This window comes from Vidua chalybeata, chromosome 5, assembly GCF_026979565.1.
Source record: "Vidua chalybeata isolate OUT-0048 chromosome 5, bVidCha1 merged haplotype, whole genome shotgun sequence".
In the NCBI taxonomy this organism is placed as follows: domain Eukaryota; kingdom Metazoa; phylum Chordata; class Aves; order Passeriformes; family Viduidae; genus Vidua; species Vidua chalybeata.
This window is the reverse complement of record NC_071534.1, coordinates 19602912-19618861: the sequence shown is the minus strand read 5'-3', so window position 1 is coordinate 19618861 and position 15950 is coordinate 19602912. Positions and strand designations below refer to the sequence as shown.

General features: G+C 48.4%; 1 protein-coding gene and 1 long non-coding RNA gene across 4 annotated transcripts; one reads left to right on the top strand and one right to left on the bottom strand.

The window, feature by feature from the left end:
* Positions 1–1817: 1817 nt before the first annotated feature.
* On the bottom strand, positions 1818–4872 carry LOC128787789 (uncharacterized). 3 transcript variants are annotated; one of them, XR_008430848.1, is made up of 4 exons: positions 4417–4872; positions 3655–3722; positions 2688–2772; positions 1818–2561 (listed from the first exon to the last, which is right to left on the bottom strand). It is a non-coding gene; the product is annotated as an uncharacterized LOC128787789 (long non-coding RNA). The 3 variants fall into 3 exon arrangements; XR_008430847.1 differs by having other exon boundaries at positions 1818–2772; positions 4417–4545; positions 4633–4872; XR_008430846.1 differs by having other exon boundaries at positions 1818–2772.
* Positions 4873–5712: 840 nt separating this feature from the next.
* On the top strand, positions 5713–14572 carry TAB1 (TGF-beta activated kinase 1 (MAP3K7) binding protein 1). The gene is made up of 11 exons (XM_053942239.1): positions 5713–5814; positions 6601–6737; positions 6929–7082; positions 7697–7783; positions 8335–8473; positions 8950–9063; positions 11471–11582; positions 11689–11833; positions 12215–12437; positions 12725–12881; positions 13898–14572. Exons 1-11 carry the CDS (start codon positions 5782–5784, stop codon positions 14103–14105), a joined length of 1509 nt encoding a protein of 502 aa, XP_053798214.1. The 5' UTR covers positions 5713–5781; the 3' UTR covers positions 14106–14572.
* The last annotated feature ends 1378 nt before the right edge of the window (positions 14573–15950 follow it).

The window sequence follows — 15950 nt, the reverse complement described above, 5'->3', positions numbered from 1 at the left end:
ACAAGGTAAGGAGCCCAGTGAGGCCGCCTCATGCAGCAAGTTCAAACCATCCATCCAGACAACTCCCTGCTGCCTGTGTGGCATTTGTAACACCACCTGGGCTGCCCTGCCCCTTCCCCTGCCACATTACTGCCTGTGTATAGTATATATATTATATATATATATTTAAAAAGATGTATAATATAAAGCTATACATATATACGTATATACGATGACTCATGGATGGCCTGCCGCATACAGGATCCTCTGAGTGGTCTTGTCTAAGCCCGAGTGTCCCTTCACTCCTCCTCCCCCTCCCCTGCTCCCGTCCGTTCCGAAATTCAACTACAACAAACCCCGCCACCTCGGCACCTGTGTTTACAATGTCCTATATATTTGTGGTTAACAAAGTGAAGGTGGTAACTACTGGTGTCTCAATAAAGTTATGACGTTCAAAATAACCATACTATATGGAAAAAAAAAAATGGTCTGGATTTTCTTCTTTGGGGAGGGATGGCTTTTCTAGATTGGTTTGCTACAAAAGCATTGGCTCCTGTGCTCCTGCATGGCCAAGCTGGCAAGTTTAGTGACAATCAATGGCTTGGATGGAGGAAAGAAACCTAAAGAATTGCCCTTATTGAGATGCTGCAGTGGAAGCTAATGGTTACATGTTTTACTTGGCCTAAGTTTAAAACCAGATACACCATCAAGTGTCTCTCACCTAATCAGTAGGAAAACTTGAGGAACCTGACATGCCATGTTAGAAGTGGACTGTCACTGTGAAAAGGATGTGGCAGTAGGACGTGTGGATGGGGGACTTACAGGAGTATAGGATACAAATCCTTCTGGAAATAAACACCTGTATTTCCACGCCCAGGGAAGCAGAAGTGTTTAGTCCTTTGATGTGTCTTTATCTTTAATCATCTGTGTGTGACCATTGCTTGGGTGTCTGGTGTACTGCAGGTTTTCAAAACATAATCAAATCCTGGGAAAAGAGGTCTCAGGGCCATTGCCCACAGTGGGTGTCAGTGATTGGTAGGCCACCACTAAAAAGGATCTTGTTTCAACAGACTTTGCAATAAAAATTAAATTCAAAATCCCATCCTGTGCTGATGCTTAGGTAAAGCTTTCCTCTCATCCCCTTTTAATGAGTCTGTCACCCGAGTACCTGAGTATCACATTTCCCAACCTTTGTGGGGTTTGAGGACAGTAAACAGAGGCACATGACAGTGAATAGGCTCTAGCCAGTCCTTCAGACTGTCTCTTGGGGCCACTACTGAGCACACACTGCAGCTGCACATCAGATGATATGCAAAAGTGTTGGTGGACCAAACCATCTGTTTCATGATTAATCTTTGTTTGGACAAAGACCCTTCCTACAGTCACAGCTTTTGGGGTGGATGTTTTGTGGAGATACCAAGCCCACAGAAAGGCAAATATCTGTGTTGGCAACAGGTGGTGTTAAGAACTGGTGAGACAAGATGTTGCCAAAAGCAAACATTTTCAGATGAGTAGGACTCCAACATTACTAGTTTGTTTGTGTTTTCTAATAGTTTGAAATCTCTTTAGTTTTGCTCTCTGGTATTTCACATGCTTATGAGTCATGTTTTGAAGCTTCTCCCTGCAGCCATGACATCTAGAAACAATTCTGTTATAAAGTTGTTTTCTTTTTATTTAAAGTTCACATCATCCCCGGACTCAAGGAGATGAAACTTTGTTTAGTGTATCAAGGAGATCAATAAAATTATATGAAAGAACCCATTTCCCTCCCTCCATCTGGCCTAAAACTGTATAAACTCTGTTTTGCAGAGGTATTTGACTCTTGGGGGGATCAGCACACTCTCTTCATTGCCACTTTCTCTGGCAGTAGCTCTCCACATTGGCTCTCCAACTCTCACAGAGGGTGCTGGGGGAAGAAATCTGTTTCCAGCTTTCCTTCCTTAACACTTTTTATTGCCCCATCTTATTTCTCTGCTCTTCCAGCATGCCTGGAAACAGTGGCCTGTGAAGAAGTGAGGAGTATTAGGGCACCTGTACCTGTGGGAAACATCAAGCTGAAGTTGGTAAAGGCAGATGAGGTGACCTCGGGGTGGAGCTGTGTGAGGCCTCACAACACCACCCCCCCCACCATCCCTTTCTGTCTTCCATGGGAGCAGAGTGAGTATGGCAACCTGGCTCTGTCAGAGAGACCCTTCCTGTTTTCCATGTCACCTGCAAGCTTTGCCAAAAATTACGGCTTTCCTTTCCAGCCCCAGCCTCTGTTAGCATCAAAACAGAAAAAAAAAAACCTCCCTAAACATATCTCACACATCATCAGTAGAGGGAAACGAAATGGTGTGATGGCTTCTGCCGGCAATCTGGTAAATGCTTCCCGGTTTCTGAGCGCCTACAAGAGCACTGTGCAGGGGCTGCCCCCAGCTCCCTGCTCCCCATGGCATGTTGCTCAGTCATGCTGTTCATCGTTCATCCAGCAGCCGAGTAGTGACCATGCTTCTTTCTTTCCTGCAGAGAAAGCTTCCATAAAACCAGGAAGGCAGCAGTACAGCTTGGAACCAGGAATACTCTGTGTATTATACCTGTCACTGGGAACAGAGAAAATGGGAGAGTAATTACAAAAAGAGAGAGAGGGAGGAATGAGAAATGTGGGAATTCAACATGAGAGGGAGAGCTGTGTATCTGGTAACCACTGAATCATATAATTCATTTACTTGTGCATGGATGGTGAGGTTCAGTGACCAATATCCTGCATTCCTGAGGAGATCTTGGCTGCATGGGAATATGGCACGGCAATTTCTGAGAGGATTTGCAGAAAGTAAGAAGCATAAAGAGAGGTTAAAATAAGTTTGATCAATACAGCCAACAGAAATTCAGTGCACTATTTCATCTTCCAAGTGCTGCATAAAGCTTTCGATGAGCAGACATTAATGGAGCAGCTCACCAGCTTCTGTAGCACTTTCCTTTGGAGGACTGTGAAATGCTGGACAAACATGCATTTAATGCTGCAAATGGCCTTGCTTGCTAAATTCTACTATCCACTTTTTTTCCAGGTCAAGTAGTTTAATTGATTGACTCAAGTTTAGGGCAAAAGCTCAATGACAGACCACAGGAGTATCCAGGCAGAATCTGGCACAAGTATTTTCACCAAGAGAAAAACGCTTTGCACCAGGTCTGCATTCCAGCACAAACTGGCAGAAAAAAGGTAAACCCAAATGACAAAGATTAGTAACTACGAGCTGAAGCTAGATATTTAAATTAGGAACAGGGCACATTTTTAACTGCAAGAGGTGACAAGCCATTGTACAGACAAGGAAAGAGGCAGATTTTCTATCTTGTATCTTTAGGAAAGTTGTTTTTCTTTCTCATTGACTTCACATTCTGCCTTATCACACTCTCACACAGACTCTGCTCTTGTTAGTTTCAAAAGGATTCACTTATGGATAGAAGAGGACAGAAATTACTCCTAAATTCCCAGCCCTACAATGCAATACATGCTGACAGTGTCTAGGCACACCCAAAGCCTTGCTGATTTCAGTGTCGCTCTGAGCAAGGACAGAGTCTGACTGTGCTCATCAAGGTGCATGACTGCAACCTTCAGTGGCATTAAATAACCATAAGCTGCTGCTGCAATGCTGAAAAAGTGTCATCCTGTTTTAAAGCAAAGACACTTGCCTGTACCTTTTTAATGACACGGACAATGCTGTGCTATGCATTTTTCTGCAGGACCGGGAATTCTTCTTTTGATACTGGCAAGAAAACAAATCTTTGTCAGTACTAAATCTGTCCATCCTACTTCTAATATAGACTTCAGACCTATTCCTATAATTATTTGTACCTATTCACAGCTTTACCCACAGGAATACTCTGAATGACATAACTGAGACCAAGCTTATACAGAAGCCTAAAACTGAGGAAACTTGTTTGTAGACCCAGGTTCTAAATCTAGCATTTTCTTCTATCTTTGCATAATAGAAGCCTCTAAAAAAGTAATTCTGTCTGTGTACCTAATTCTGGTTGAATGTCTGTATATTTGTGAGCCTTGCATGAAGGGGAAGGATCCGTAATCTTTGTATATTTTGAAGAAAGAAATGTAGCAAAACAATAGAGGATTTACAGGAAAGGAAGCTGGAATCCTTTGGCAAAAAACCCTGCAGCAAAAGCCATCATTCTATAGAATGAGGTTAATTAACTGGCAATTATTTCTGAAGTGCATCTGAATTGAATATATCTGCCACAAAGATGTCATTATAAGCATATCAAGCCACTGCTGGATGTCAAGACAATTTAATACTCCCACCCTCACTACAGCTGTGCTGCTGCCCATGACTGAAACTGCACATCTCATGCTGGAGCCCCTGCAGCCACAATACACACAGGGAAACACACAGGGCTCTTCCCAAAGCCCTTGCTCCCACAGCCTGACTGCTGGCCATCACTCACACTAAGATACGCCATTCACGCTCCTGGAGGGCTCTTCTGCTGACTTATAATTTTGAGAAAGCAGTGAGATTGAATCTTGTGTCTTCCCTCCTCCTCCAGCTGAGTTGATTCTATGGAAACAGCCTATGTCTGCCAAGAAAGGATCTTAAATAAGAGCAAAATCAGCGCTCTCTGATTTTGTCTGTATTGCTCAAGCAGGCACGCAAGTGATTTTACTGTTGTGCCTGACTCCAGACTAGCAAGAACTGCTCCAAACTGTGGTGAGGATTGAGAACCACTTGTCATCTGTCCTAGACACCTTCCTACTGCTTCCCTGAGGACATGGTCCAACTACATCCTTGTTATGGCCTGCAAAAGAGAGAGGGAAAGGGCAGGACACAGAGCGCAAGCTGAGACACATGGATGCCGTGCATGTGGTGCCTATGGAACAGGGTGCAGCTGCGAGCTGGTACCTGGGCTGAGCCTTCCCTAGAGGTTGCTTGGAACATGATGCACTACTAAGAAAACTATTTCAACACCAGGCTACCTCAGGGCTCTCTGGCACTCAGGGTGACCCCATTTCACAGGATCCAGGATTCACAGTACCTCAAGGACTGTGTTCAGTTTTGGGCCCCTCACTTTAAAAAGGACATTGAGATACTGGAGCAGGTCCAGTGAAGGGCAACAAGGCTTGTTAAAGATCGAGAAAACATCCTATGTGGAACAGCTAAGGGAGCTGGGGTTTTATTAATCTAAAGAGGAGGCTAAGAAGAGACCTCATTGCTCTCTACAACACATGAAAAGAGGTTGTAGTGAGGTTGGGGCTGGTCTCCTACTGTGCCTGCAGTGAGAGAACTAGAGGAAATGGCCTAAGCTGAGGCGGGAGATGTTTTCCCCCACTGTTAGGGTGGTCAGGCACTGGAATAGGCTGCCCACGGAGGTGATGGGGGTGTTCCCATCCCTGGGGTGTTCAAGCAGCATCTAGATTTGGCGCTGGGTGATGTGGCTTAGGGCTTACAGTGGCAGTGTTGGGTGGACATTTGAACTGAACGATCTCAGACGTCTCTTCCAACTCTGATGATCCCATGATTATATGATCGTCACAACCCTGCCCCTCTTTCCTCCTCCTCCACACACACACGCTGCCAGTGGCGGCCAACAGGTGCTTCTTTCTCACACACTTGAAGGCCATAGGTAAGAAATGGAGATGCCTGCACTCCGCCTAGACCAGGAGGAAGGTGTAACGACAGGCACCCTTCCAAGCGCTCCAGCTCCGCGGCTTTCCCCCGGGCCCTGCCCGGCGCCGCCTGACGCGGGGGCGGGGCCTGAGCGGGCCCGAGCTGTGGCGGCGGAGGGCGGGCGGGAGGCGGCCGCTCCCGCTCCAAGATGGCGGCGCAGAGGAGGAGTCTGCTGCAGAGTGTGAGTGGCATCTTCCCCCCCTCCGTGCACACGCACCCCCCAGGTGGGTGCGAGGGAGTCCCCGGGCCTCCTCCTCACCCTCTCCCCGCGCTGCCGTGTGGGAAGGGGGAGGTTCCCCCGCCGTGGGGCGGTGGGTTGCTGCTCTCCTGCCCGCTGTGTCGCCTCAGGGCAGGGGGTTCCGGACTGCGGGGGTCCCTGCGTGGTCAGCGACCCGCACGCTGCGCTGACCGGCCGCTCTGCAGCGCACGGTGGGCGACAGGTGGCTGGGGAGGCCGTGCCAGTGCTGCGGGCTCCGGGGTGCCCCGCTGTGTGAGGGGGCAGCTGGCCTCTGCAGGCCTGGCTGGAGATGGCGGCCCCAGGGATGTCTCTCTAATTGCTGGCTGCAGCGTCAGACCCCGGTCCCTTGTCCTGGTTGAGTAGTCCTGGGAGAATCCAGAGCTTTCCCTGCACTCCCGTGCCAAGAGTGCGTGAGGATCTGATTCACCATAGGAGTATCTAAGGTAGTGCTGTGCTGCTCTATGGAGTGCAAAAGTTGCGTGCAAATTTCGCATCTGGTTTCTTGTTAACAAGAGCTAGAGTACAGCCAGAGCTCAGCTTCAGAGGGAAGGGATGTGGTAAGTGATGCTGTTCTGCAGCAGGGAAATGTGGAGTTATTGGCTGTGCTATTGGTTAGCAAAGGGAGAAGGGTTGAGAAGAGGGTGTGAGTAGACTGGTGACCTGTACTGGACCATGAGCTTCACTTCAGCCTGCTTGGGGTTTACATGGTCTCTTTCCTCTTCCTGCCAGGAACAGCAGCCCAGTTGGACAGATGACTTACCATCCTGCCATCTCTCTGGGGTGGGCTCAGCTCCAAACCGTTCCTACAGTGCAGATGGCAAGGGGACAGAGGGTCACCCCTTGGAAGATAACTGGTTAAAATTCAGGTAAATGGGTTGCACCTGGGACACTGACTCCTGCTGGCACAAGTGTAGGTAGAAGAGGTATTTAATTTGTCACACAGGACATGGAAGAAGAGGGTGGGGCCTGAGCATGCAAGAGGTGTCTATGGGAACTTGCTACTTGTATCTGTGTCTTACAGAGATCTGTGACCTCTTTTCTTCTGCCCTTTTGGCAGGAGTGAGAACAACTGCTACCTCTATGGTGTCTTCAATGGTTATGATGGCAACCGAGTCACCAACTTCGTGGGTCAGAGGCTCTCTGCAGAACTGCTGCTGGGCCAGCTCCATGCAGATCACAGCGATGCTGACGTGCGTCGAGTTCTGCTGCAGGTAAAGAAGCTTTGAGTGGGAGCAGCTCCTGCTTCTTGCATTACCCTCCTCCTCTTTGCCATCAGGGGAGCAGCATCTGGTTTCTGTAGGGGTTGGAAACATCTGGTGGTTGCAGTTGCACTCATCCTGAGCATCTGTAGTGCTTTGTTTCATTCCTGCCTCATCCCATCTGTCCCCTGGCTCTGTCAGCACAGTGCTGAGAGCTCTCCAGGAAGCTGCAGCCAGTCTTCCCTGGACGTGTAGGAACAAGTCAGCCTGTGGAGGAGATGACAGTGAGTGAAGGGGAGAAGTTAATGTGTGAGGAGATGGATTTGTGAGCGTGCTTTCTTGAGTGACAGGATCAACACACAAGATCAGATAGGTCTCTGACATTGCTGTGAATGTAATTTTTATGGTGTTGTCTTCTGTTTTGAGTTGTTGCAGGTTGTTTTTACAAGCTGTTAACTAGTTGTGCTGAAACAATTGTGTTTCAATGTGCTGTAGTGGTCCTTGAAAGTCTGTATGTACAGTGATCATCCACTCTTATGAGCTGGTCTTAGAGAGGTGAGAATGAGTAGCCCCAAAGTCTGTAGGCATCGGATAAGTGCTTTGTTTCTCTTTATGGCCTTTTTTAGGCTTTTGATGTGGTGGAAAGGAGTTTCCTGGAGTCCATTGATGATGCCTTAGCAGAGAAGGCCAGCCTGCAGTCTCAGCTACCAGAGGTAATGTAACCTTAAGAACAGAGCTTGCTGGAGGTCCCACCTTCCAGCTTGCTGGATGAGGTTTGGGCATATTAGTCAGTTTGATCCAAGGGAAGCTGTAAGTGAAAGTTACTTCTCTGTGGTTCTCTTCTGGAAACTTGCATGAAGTGAAGCAAGTGCCTTGGTCCATTTCCCGGAGCTCCCACTGTTTGTACTGGCACTGCTTAGACCTGACATTGGTTATCTGAGTAAGGAACTGAGTGTATCACAGAGAGGAGTTCGGCCTGTACATGTGGCTCCTCCAGGACAAAGCCATGCAGATGAGAGGAAAGGTCTCAAATTTGCATGGTGTCTGGGCAAGTATGGGCTCTGTTCTTCGAGTGTACTGGACTGTCCTCTCCAGAATTATGTCAAAGCTGTGTCATTCACTAGGACTGATCAGAAAATTTTATGTCATGACACAAGGCTAAGGCATGTCAAGATGAGTACCCTCCCTGCAGAATTTTTATTCCAGCTGTGATTTCTGTGTTGTGGACTGTGTGTTTAAGCTTCCCCCTTATTTTGGCTTCCAGGGTGTCCCCCACCACCAGCTCCCTTCTCAATACCAGAAGATTGTGGAGAGATTGAAGGTTGTAGAGCAGGAGATTTCTGGAGGAGCCATGGCTATTGTGGCTGTCGTTCTCAACAACAAACTCTACATCGCCAATGTGGGTGAGTTGTTCTTTGTCAGTGGCTCAGTCTCAGCATTCCTGAGGATGGCAGGGGTTCTAGGAAGTAAAAGACATTTGAATGTGGGGGACAGTTTCTTTGGTCTGTGGCCAAGCAGCAATATGCTTGCTGCTTACACAAGCACTTGAAATCAGCCTGGCTCTTCATCTCTGCAGATGCTGGCTGATGTGGTGTGTATGGCCAAAGAACGGAGGGAACACGGGAGGAGTAGTGGAGGTTCACTGTGAAATAGAGAACTTTCTTGGGAGGTAGCGGCTCAGGTCTGGATGGAGAGTTGCCTAGCAGGCCCGTACTATGCTGCTAGCAAGACTGCTTTTTGGAGATCATTATGAGACAGTACATGAGCCTTTCTCTTCTTTTCTGTCTCTATTCCCATCTCTGTTCCTTTTCCCTTTGGATATGTTCTCTGTGTTAATGGCAGAGCTATCTGGTGCCTCATCTCGCTGCTCCCACTGCAGGTACCAATCGGGCGCTGCTATGCAAGTCCACGGTGGATGGGCTGCAGGTGACTCAGCTCAATGTGGACCACACGACAGAGAATGAAGATGAACTTTTTCGGTTCTCTCAGCTGGGTGAGTATTTGGGTTTCATGTTCTTAGCTGAGAATATCGCATGACTGTTTATCTGGGGCACCAAGAATGACTCAAGCCACAGGAACAATAAATAACTACAGAAGAAGCTTACTATGTTTTCAGATGACAAGTTCAGTGCCTTCTTTTTGTGCCTTTCTAGCCATTCTGGGACTACAGGGTGAGTAAGCTCATCTCACTGACCCAGCAGAAAACTCCGCTTTTGTTTCAAGTTTTGAGTGTTAGTTTTGTGTCCAGCTGCCAAAGTGTCATTGATTTGCCCTCCAGCTGTTGCTGTAGTCGATAGGAAGGCAGAAGTGGAAGCACAGAGCCAGAGGCTAGAAGTGAAGCAGACAATGAATGATGACTCCTGTGGAGGCAAACCACAGTTATGCTGCTTTAAGTTCTGCATTATGCCTCATCCTCAGGATGATACATTTGAATTTGCCTTTGTACAAGCTGCTGCTGAAAAAAAGCAGCTTCACTTCAGACAGAGCCAGGCCAAGCACTGGCATTTACTTCTCTTACATCAGTAACTACAGAACTCTTAATGCTGACATTTTGCTTTAGGCAATTTCTCTTTTCCTTTAAAGTGTTTGACATGTTTGCTGTTTTGGTCTAGATCTAACCCAGACCACTTGTGTGATTGCCAGTACCAAATTCTTCTTATTGAGATACTTGGGTCCTATACTTTTTATTTAGGTAGATCTAAGGTGGCATTCTTAATTAGATTCACCTGGCAGATAGATGCTTATTGGGTGAGGCTGTTGATGTGGTAATTTCTGCTACTAGGTCTTGTTTTATTCTATTTCTCTTTCATTCCCACTTCTACTCCTGCTGTGAAACAGAACACTGAATACAAGAATCCAGGGAAAGAGACTTTTTGAGTGTTTTTACTACCAAAAATGCAGAATTTAGCTGCAGTCCATAGGAGAACAGGGATCTGTTAGATGTACCAACCTTAACTTGGCACAGCACTGGTGCTCCTGTCTACAGTCCCAGCAGAAGGAAGATCCTGTGGAACAAGACAGTGTGCACAGGCTGTTTTGGGGGCCCAAGGGAGGTTGTTATTGGGCTAGGTTGAAGCACAGTGATAAGACGTAGTGGGGATAGTATTTGTCATGATGGTGCTTGTGCCACCCCTGCCTTGGGGGAGAGGTCTTGTGATTTTGTGGTTCTTCAGCTGGCACATCCCAGCTTGTTCAGTACACTGGGAGAGTTGCTGTGGTTTAGACATGACTTCTCTTGGCATCCTGTGAGCTCCCTGTGCTTGTGTCTGTCAGTGGCATGTACCTCCCTGCCAGGAGCTGGCAAATGAGCCAGGCCATGTTGATGAGTCAGCTGTGGTCTGCACAGATGGAGGACTTATGTCCTACTGCTGGGGTAGGTGTGGAGCCATCTGTGCAGCAAGGCTTGGCTTGACTCAAAGGAAGAATTTCAGCTGGACCCCTGCCTTCACCTTGTACTGAGGACAGTCATCCCTAAATAAAATCTTAATGTTTTCCGGCTGATAGCTCTAGGTATAATGAGGAAAGGGAGGTTACCAGAACAGACCAGGTAAGTGGATCATCTGCTCCAAGTCCTGCCTCAAGCAGTAGCAGCACTCAGATGGTCCCTGTTAGAACCTTCTTCCAGATGCAATTACTTCCTAGGCCCTATTTCACCATATTTATTTAAATAAATAAATATTTGCTTGATCATTGTTCTTATTTTAGGAGTAGCCCACATCAATTTGAGCACTTGAGCAAAATCAGTGCCTCTTGTAGATAGTTCTCCTTTTCTCAGAATCACAGCATGGGTAAGGTTGGAAAGGACCACAGTGGATCATCTGGTCCAAGCTCCTGCTCAAGGAGGGTCATCCCTGAGCATATTCTACAGATTCTTGAATATTTTCAGTGAGGGAGACTCCACAGCTTCTCTCTGCAGTCTCATGTATTAGTGAAATTGCCATGTGGAGCTTAGGAGCAGGGGTCAGTTACAGGTGGAAGAAAAAGCAGAATCCTTCACATATGTTTTCCTCATTCCTGCCTTCTCCTCCCATCACGCAGTCCAGAGCTGTCAGGTGCAGATGTTCCCCTGCCTTTTTGGCAAATGCCTGTGCAACCAGGCCAGCTGCTGCTGGTGGCTTTGGACCAGGATGTGGACTTCGTCTCAGGGCCAGCTGTTGCATTCAGAATATGCCTGTTGGGTTGTGTGTGTCTCCCTCCTCTCTCCTTCCCAGCTTGGAACTAAAATGGAAAGGTGTCCCTTCAAACACAGATATTCCTTTTCTCCCTGTTTAGCTCCTGATCATTCTTCAGTGTCTTGTTTTGTCTTACAGTTCTATGTAATCGTGGATATTTCTTTTCTCAGAGGAAGTTCTGCAAGTTTCACAAAGTTAATGAAGCATTTTCGGTTTTCAATCTGACAGGCTTGGATGCAGGGAAAATAAAACAAGTGGGAACTATTCGTGGGCAGGAAAGCACTCGGCGCATTGGAGATTACAAAGTCAAGTACGGCTATACTGATATTGAACTACTCAGGTCAGAAAAACTCAACTGTGGGGTTTCAAGCCCTCCTTTTCTTCATGATCACTCCATTCTCACCTACTATGTCACCACTAAATGCTAAATTACTGTCTCTTTCCAGTGCTGCTAAATCTAAGCCCATCATAGCAGAGCCTGAAATCCACGGGGGGCACTCGCTGGATGGGGTGACAGGCTTCTTGGTGCTCATGTCCGAAGGGCTCTACAAAGCGCTGGAGGCAGCTCATGGGCCTGGGCAGGCCAACCAGGTGAGCCTGCTCACAAAGGAAACATTCCCGTGGCTATTGACTCACTCCAGCGGTGTCAGCTGCTCTCATACAGGCTGTCCTCCTCATCTGTGCTGTCACTGCTGGCCGGGCTGAATGCCTGTGCCACCTCATTCCAGTCCAATAATAAGGGAGTTGCTTTGCCAAGCCAGTTCTTCTAGGCAGCTGCCTGTCCCTTAGGAGTAGCCCATTAAAGGGAGTGAGATGACTCAAGGCACAAAGGCACGTTATCAGCAGGTAAGTATCACAGTCAGATGAGTTGCCATAAAAACTTAGATCAGATGGCAGGAAAAGGTTTCCTCCAAAATCTCCTAGAAATGTTTCCTCTGGTGATTTTTTATTTTTTTCCCCTTCTCTGCTCAGGAAATTGCAGCCATGATAGCCACAGAGTTTGCCAAGCAGACGTCACTGGATGCTGTGGCACAAGCAGTGGTGGACCGGGTTAAGCGCATTCACTGTGACACTTTTGCCAGTGGTGGGGAGCGGTCCAAGTTCTGTCCCCGTCACGAAGACATGACACTGCTTGTGAGGAATTTTGGGTACCCCCTGGGTGAGATGAGCCAGCCCACGCTGACACCAACGCAAGGTGTGTTGGGGAGAGAATGAAACAAAATGGGGTGAGGAAGATAAGATCTTTTGATTGATCCAACACTCACCTCACACTGGGAGAGGAGGTAGTTGGTGTAGAAGGAATTTTCTTATGAAACATGATTATTGGCTTTTGAGATGTGGAATGTGTGACAATTTGACAGGATACACTACAGCATCAAGGGCACTTTGATACAAATTCTTGGGGTATTTTGCTACTGTGCTGCACCCCCAGTTGCTCATGTCTGAACTGCATTTTATAACTCCTGTTTTCTCCCTTCTTAGGAGGCCGTGTCTACCCAGTCTCTGTGCCATATTCCAGCTCCCAAAGCACAAGCAAGACAAGTGTCACGCTGTCTCTTGTCATGCCTTCTCAAGGCCAGATGGTCAATGGTGCCCACAGCAGCTCAACTCTGGATGAAGCCACTCCCACCCTCACTAAGTAAAGTCCTGCTCTCTTGCTACCCAGAGTTTTCCCTGCACCTCATGCTGTATAAAGTGGTTGAAAAGCAGAGACAGCTGTCAATTACCTGTCAGTCAGTCCCTTATCTGGATTGTGCTCCCCTCCACTACAGTATTGACAGCCAGCATAATGTGTTAGCTGGAAAGTGATTGTGTGAGGAGTGGGAATGAGTGAAGCAACAGTTCTGAAGCCAGCTCTGGCAACATGCCTTGGGAGCAGCATCTGCTGCTGTTTGTGGAGGGCATTCTGGCAGTGAGCAGCCCTTCTCTTTGGACCTCGTGTGCAAAGTGTGTTGGGTGCTGTGCACAGACGAGTGTGGGTGCCCTTCATTGCAGCAAGGAAGAGGGATTATGCAGGTCACCTGTAAGGCTCTTGTAGAGGCTGCACTGCTGAAATTGATTTGCTTACAGGCACAGCCAAGGAGGAAAAAAGTGGATAAAGGTTAGAATTGGGTCCTCTTTGGATCTATTCTACAGGGTCATACTAGTTAGTGGCTGTGGTTTAGGTTGAGCACAGCCTTGGCACAGTATGGTGTGTACATGCTGCACAGTGAAGAAGCTCTGTGGGTATTGTGCTCTGTAGCTCCAGAAACAATGAGGCTGACGCACTAGAGCTGCTTTGGCTGCAGCACAGGTCATGCAAGAATAGCTTTCCTTGCTGCCAGACTCTTCCCGTAAAACTCATACTGTTCTGGGTATGGGGATACCAGCAGAGTGCATGCCTGTTTTTTTCTGCTTCCTCTCTGTTCCTCAGATGCCTGGTTGTACTTAAGGCCTTCCAGTTAATGTGAATCAGATACCTTTGGTGTCTGTCAACTCCAGTCAGTTCTCAACACTTTGAGTGCTCTCACAGAGCAAGTGACTGCAACTTGTTACCTGTCTGCTAGGACAGCTTGATCTGTGGAGAAACTGGTGCTTTTTCTGGTGCTTTTCTTGTCCAGTGCATCAGGTGGAGTAGAATAAAGATGGTTATGTTCTCTCTTTTTCCCTCCTTAGCCAAAGCCCAACTGTGACGCTGCAGTCAACCAATACTCACACACAGAGCAGCAGCTCGAGTTCAGATGGAGGTCTCTTCCGCTCCCGACCCACCCACTCGCTCCAGCCAGACGAGGATGGGCGTGTGGAGCCCTACGTGGATTTTGCAGAGTTTTACCGGCTTTGGAACATGGACCATGGCGAGCAGGGAGCACTGACTGTGTCCTAACTTGTGTCTGCCTCCTGCAGACACTTTGTGCTTGTCTGTGTGAGCAAAGACTGAGGCAAGGGTGAGAGTGTTCCACTGAGGGCTGCGTTCTGCCCAGAGCTAACTCCTATCCAGGATGTGCTGCACACTGAGCAGGGGATCTTGTGCACTACACACTTGTTGCCTGTGCCGTGCTCCCAGTCCTGCCCAGCCCTGGGAAGTCCTGTGAATAGGGGAAGGGGTCTTGAATTTAGCCCTCACTGCCGGTTTTTGCAAATAAAGGTGTGAAGAGGGCTCCTTGTGGATCCTGCAGGAGTCAGGCCTGTACGAAGGCTGCGTGTGTGCGTGTGTGTAGGTGTACACGTGTGTGCCTGCGTGTGTGTGTGCTGTCATAATGTTTCCACAACTCAATTCATAATGCTGTGATTCCAATGTTCAACTCCATAGAAGATACCTCTATTTTGCAGAATAAATAACTTATAGCTACAGTCATTGGCACCCATGTGGCTTGCTCTCTTCCTTATAATGTCTTGTGTGGGTGTGACAGCTCCTCCTGGTGAAACCTTCTGTTCCTCCTGAACAGAAGCTTGCACCTTGCAGGAGAAAAGCTGCTGAAAAAGTGGCCTGAAGCCTTGCAGGTGACTTAAAAGCATAAGCTCTTTGTTTACTTACTTGCTGAGCTTTGGCACTGAATTATGGCTTAGAGTCAAACCATAAATACAGGTTATTGTTTTTTGTAGATAAAATGCACGTTTTTTCCTTTAATGTAGGCCATCTGGAAAGGTGTAGAGGGGCAGGTGGAGTTTGTAATGAAGTTTCTCTCTACAGGCACCTGGTGGTGCACAGCTGGAAGTCACAGCTCTCGTGGTGCCTTGAAGATGCAGATGGGCACCTTCGTGTGAAGGCGGGGAGGTGTGCAGTGAGAGGAGGGGTCCTGCTGGCTGCACACCGGCGTGGGCCCAGGCCTGGACTTGCTGGCCGAGGCGTCGGGATCACCGCAATCCTCTTCAGTTCAGATTTCTGACGGCAGGCGGCAAGCGAGGCTCTTCCCTCCCGGCTCCAGCCGTCCCCTCAAGCCTCCCTCGCTCTCTGCGAGCCTTTCCCCAGCAAACACGGGAGGCCTCGGGGGTGACCCGCAGCACCTGGTGCCTCTGGGGCATTGCGATGAGGCACCAGGAAGCCAGGAGAGGGCTGGAGGGGATCAGAGGAGAAGGGGCAAGAGGCAGAACTGGCCGGGGTTCTTTCCTGCGTTTATATTTGCATCCAAGCTTGTCAAGATGGATGGATGGATGGCTTCTTTAGGAAGAAGGAGAATGAGAGGGGATTAGGATGATGCAGCACGGGGTGCTGTAATTAAGGCCCGTGTGTAGCCAAGCCCTGATATATGGTGTGCAGGTTTGAGGCACTTGTGGCATGCCAGCCTGGAAAGCAGGAGAGGAGGATTTATCCCTTTGGATAAATTAAGTAGCACTGAGTGCCCAGAGGCAAGACCTGAGTTCACTGAGAAATATGTGGGCAGGATCAGAGCGGTGAGAAATGCCGGTTTTCTCGGAAGGCACAGCAGGGATCCCTTGGGTGGGTGGGTGGGTGGGTGTGTGGCTCTCTGCCTGTGCCTCTTCCGGGTCCTGCTGGCACGGCTTTGCCCTGCAGGTTTCCGTGTGCTGCCGGACTACCTGCAGAAGCTTGCATTTCCCTGCCCCCTCGTAGTTCCCAGGAAGAATGGGTGTGCTGAACGTGCCAGCACAGGCACCTCCTATCGGGACTCTTCCAGCCCTGCCAGGGAGGTGACGTTCAGTGGCGTGGAGGCAAAGGCAGCAGAGTTGCGGGAGGTTTGGTGACTTGTCCCCAAGGCTGAACATCACAGGG

What these genes read in the sequence shown, in the direction of transcription:
- TAB1 (XM_053942239.1), top strand. Translation starts at nt 5,782, where the DNA reads ATGGCGGCGCAGAGGAGGAGTCTGCTGCAGAGT. An exon ending in TGCGTCGAGTTCTGCTGCAG is followed by an intron (nt 7,083 to 7,696) that starts GTAAAGAAGCTT and finishes GGCCTTTTTTAG; the next exon opens with GCTTTTGATGTGGTGGAAAG. An exon ending in TGCAGTCTCAGCTACCAGAG is followed by an intron (nt 7,784 to 8,334) that starts GTAATGTAACCT and finishes TTTGGCTTCCAG; the next exon opens with GGTGTCCCCCACCACCAGCT.